At 31.5% G+C, this 3,140-nt stretch overlaps 1 protein-coding gene across 1 annotated transcript; it reads right to left on the reverse strand.

Annotated features, from left to right (window-relative positions):
* Positions 1-516: 516 nt before the first annotated feature.
* TRIADDRAFT_62756 (uncharacterized protein) lies at positions 517-3,055 on the reverse strand (the record flags this gene model as incomplete). The annotated part of the gene is made up of 8 exons (XM_002118705.1): positions 517-573; positions 1,405-1,442; positions 1,579-1,625; positions 1,723-1,819; positions 2,054-2,109; positions 2,280-2,349; positions 2,476-2,601; positions 2,924-3,055. Coding segments are annotated over 8 exons (621 nt in total), but the record flags the coding sequence as incomplete, so codon positions are not given.
* Between the last annotated feature and the right edge of the window lie 85 nt (positions 3,056-3,140).

Raw genomic sequence — 3,140 nt, forward strand, 5'->3', positions numbered from 1 at the left:
CCTACTGTATAATCCGCCGTCGAGGGTAAAAAACCTAGGAATTTTTAAGTAAAGCGTGCTGGGGATTCTGTCGCAGAACTACCATAACCTAGGAGTAAGGGATTTTTATTACTCATTCACGTTTATGAATAATTCTCTACGGATGTATTTCTTACCTTAGCAAAGCTATCTTCGTACTGTACATAAATCTCGTTAGTTAGTTCTGCTAACTACATGGTAAGCTTGTATACGTTATCTATTCCTACTCTACGGTAACTATTCCACTGGTTCACATCGCTCTACATGCTATAATCTTATGTGGTTTTTCTTTTCACAGGCATTACAATAAAGACTACTAGCTATTCTTTTGTAATTTCTTGCGATTGTGTTGGATACACAATCTCCTGAAGCATTACATACTGCGTAGACTCTGTTTCATTAGTTAGTTTTATAAGTACAGTAGAATGTTGAAACTATCTTGGAATGCGATTTAATAACTAATACGTGATCTTCGAAAACCTCAAGAGCTCTTGAAGCCTATAAACGGTGCAGCTTGAAGATTTGATAAGGTAGCATTTTTATACTCTTAACAGCCTAGAAATTTTAATCAAAATTCCCCAATTGAAGTCTGCACCATAAATTTGTTATTGATAAGGTTTGAGCTAGTGTACTAGCTCAATTATTGATTCGCTTAGAGATTTTCTATATTTTCAACTACTTACTCGGTAGATTCACCAAATTCTAATAATCTATCCAGTCACTTTTCTCTATTAATACTATAACATCAAAGTATTGTAACATTGACTAGAGCGCAAGAATCACAAGAAGTAAAATTCTTTTTACTACACTTCAAATTTATTCCAATTTTGCATATTATGTAATATCAAGAGATTTTACTATAATCTAACACAACACTGTATTAATTGACAAACCCGATTATGGCAAACTTTCGTAGTACTTTCATCGAAATATGAGTTACGTATTTCTTAACTGCTATTACAAAAATAATCGGTTTTCAATTTAACAGAAAGCTATGAGAAGTGCAATATAGTTATAAAAAGGATAGTTAACACCAGTATCAATTATTTAAACGTCTTTAGCATTGACTAGAAAGTTTGTATCGAAGAAGAAAGGATGTATAATTTGACTACAATCTACTGTCCTACTTTTCTGTAGCTGATTTGGTAAAAATAATTCTAAGAAATGCGAACCTTGTAATGAAAGATCTTATTCTAATTTAATTAACTTGCAAAACACTTAAACTACGTTATAGGCTACGCTTAAGAGTGCAATGCTGACGAAGGAGGAGACCATGAGCGTTGATTTTTAGAAATGATACTAGTGTAAGAATAATAAAAGACAACCATTTTCAATCAATACTAGAGTTTTCTTACGTCAATAGTGTCTATTACCATGTTAACTTACCTCTTGACTTTTGTTTTCTTCGTAAGTAATTCCCCCATCTTATCCAATATCGCAATGGAAGCAAAGAGTAATTAGTCATAGTTTCGCGTAAGTAAAATGACTGCATTAACACCACGTTTATATTTAAAATAGATAACAAGAATATTAAACGTTTCTATGACCTTCCATACTCACGTTTTAAATTAGTTGCAGCGATAAGATCAGAAGAAGTAGATGTTTCCCTACAAGAAAATTAGTAAATTACTCAAATTATATAAACACTATATAGCATAATACACGTATTAATCATCACCAACGCATATTTTCCAATCTACTTACCTTTTTGCTTTGCCAATGTAATAATAGCGCAACATAAACGCAATGATAAGTAACGTACCAAAAATTGATCCTAGAGAGATGCCAATGATTGTACCAGCTAGAATATGCAGAATGGGTTTATGATAAAAGGATTTTTAATCTGGGTTAAAGTACTACTACATATTACCAGAACACTTTAAAGATACCCTATCGTAATTTGCTGTAATCACTACAAAGTTAGCTTAATATCTAAGGTGATATCATAATTCATATTTATGATTATAACAGTATGAATAGCTGAGTAAATTACTCACTGTAGTTTCCAATAGCTTCTGTAAAACTATTAACTTACATGCTAGGGAGGCGCTTTGTGTGCATCTATCTCCACTTACCCCTGGAATTGTGCATCTGGAATATCGTAAACAAGCAAGTATATTAAGTTGAATTCTTCGATTATGAATAATAATGAAACTGACCATGATTACTCTCAGTCAGTAGTAATAAAGTAGATCAGTTTGAAACAATTAATTTTGTATGCATATGCTATCAATAACTCAAAGTTGATCGTATAAACTTACTTGCATCTAGGTGCGTTATTGACTACATGGCATATTCCTTGGCCAGAACAGTAATTTGGTGTACAGATCACTAAATCAAAATATTATAAATTAACCGTTAGCTCTATTACACCAGAATGCGTGCTTATTTCTTTCAATTATAACAAAATTAAATAAAATTTTTGATATGAAAGTGCAGTAATTATGTTACTCTTACAAGTACAACTTAATTTTCCGTCACCAATATATCCATTGTTGCATTGACATTGATATGAGCCAACAGTGTTGGTGCAACTTGAATTCTGATGGCACGGTGATACCGATTTCTGACATTCGTTAATATCTGTAATAATGAAAGGTACATAGTGTCAAATATTGAGCCGCTTATAAGAAATTTGCTCAACTTAATATCGGTATCGTACAATTTAAATATAGCAATACTGTATACATATACGAATGCATAAATAAGTATATGTCTGTATATCAAAAATTTGCTAAAATTAATGAATATACAGTAGTATTTGTTGAGTTACAACTTAAAATAAGAGCTAAACTGTTATGATAAGTATATCATATGCATTGCTGATACTAGCTAGTTTATCTGCTATTTATGTCTAAAATGGGGAATGGAGAAAAGAAAAATGCAATTGCTACTTAACGCCTACCAATACATAGTTGAAGTGATGCATTAAATTGATATCCAGTTGAGCAGTTGCAAGTATAAGAGCCTACTGTATTGATACATTGCTGATTTCCAACACAAGAGTAATCTTGAGGGTTATTACATTCGTTATATTCTGAAATAAAATGTGATATTAGATTTTATCATAATACGAGTAATATTGTAGCCCATAGTAATTATGATTTATTTTAAAATAAAGG

This window comes from Trichoplax adhaerens, genomic scaffold (genome assembly GCF_000150275.1).
Source record: "Trichoplax adhaerens TRIADscaffold_741 genomic scaffold, whole genome shotgun sequence".
NCBI lineage: Eukaryota > Metazoa > Placozoa > Uniplacotomia > Trichoplacea > Trichoplacidae > Trichoplax > Trichoplax adhaerens.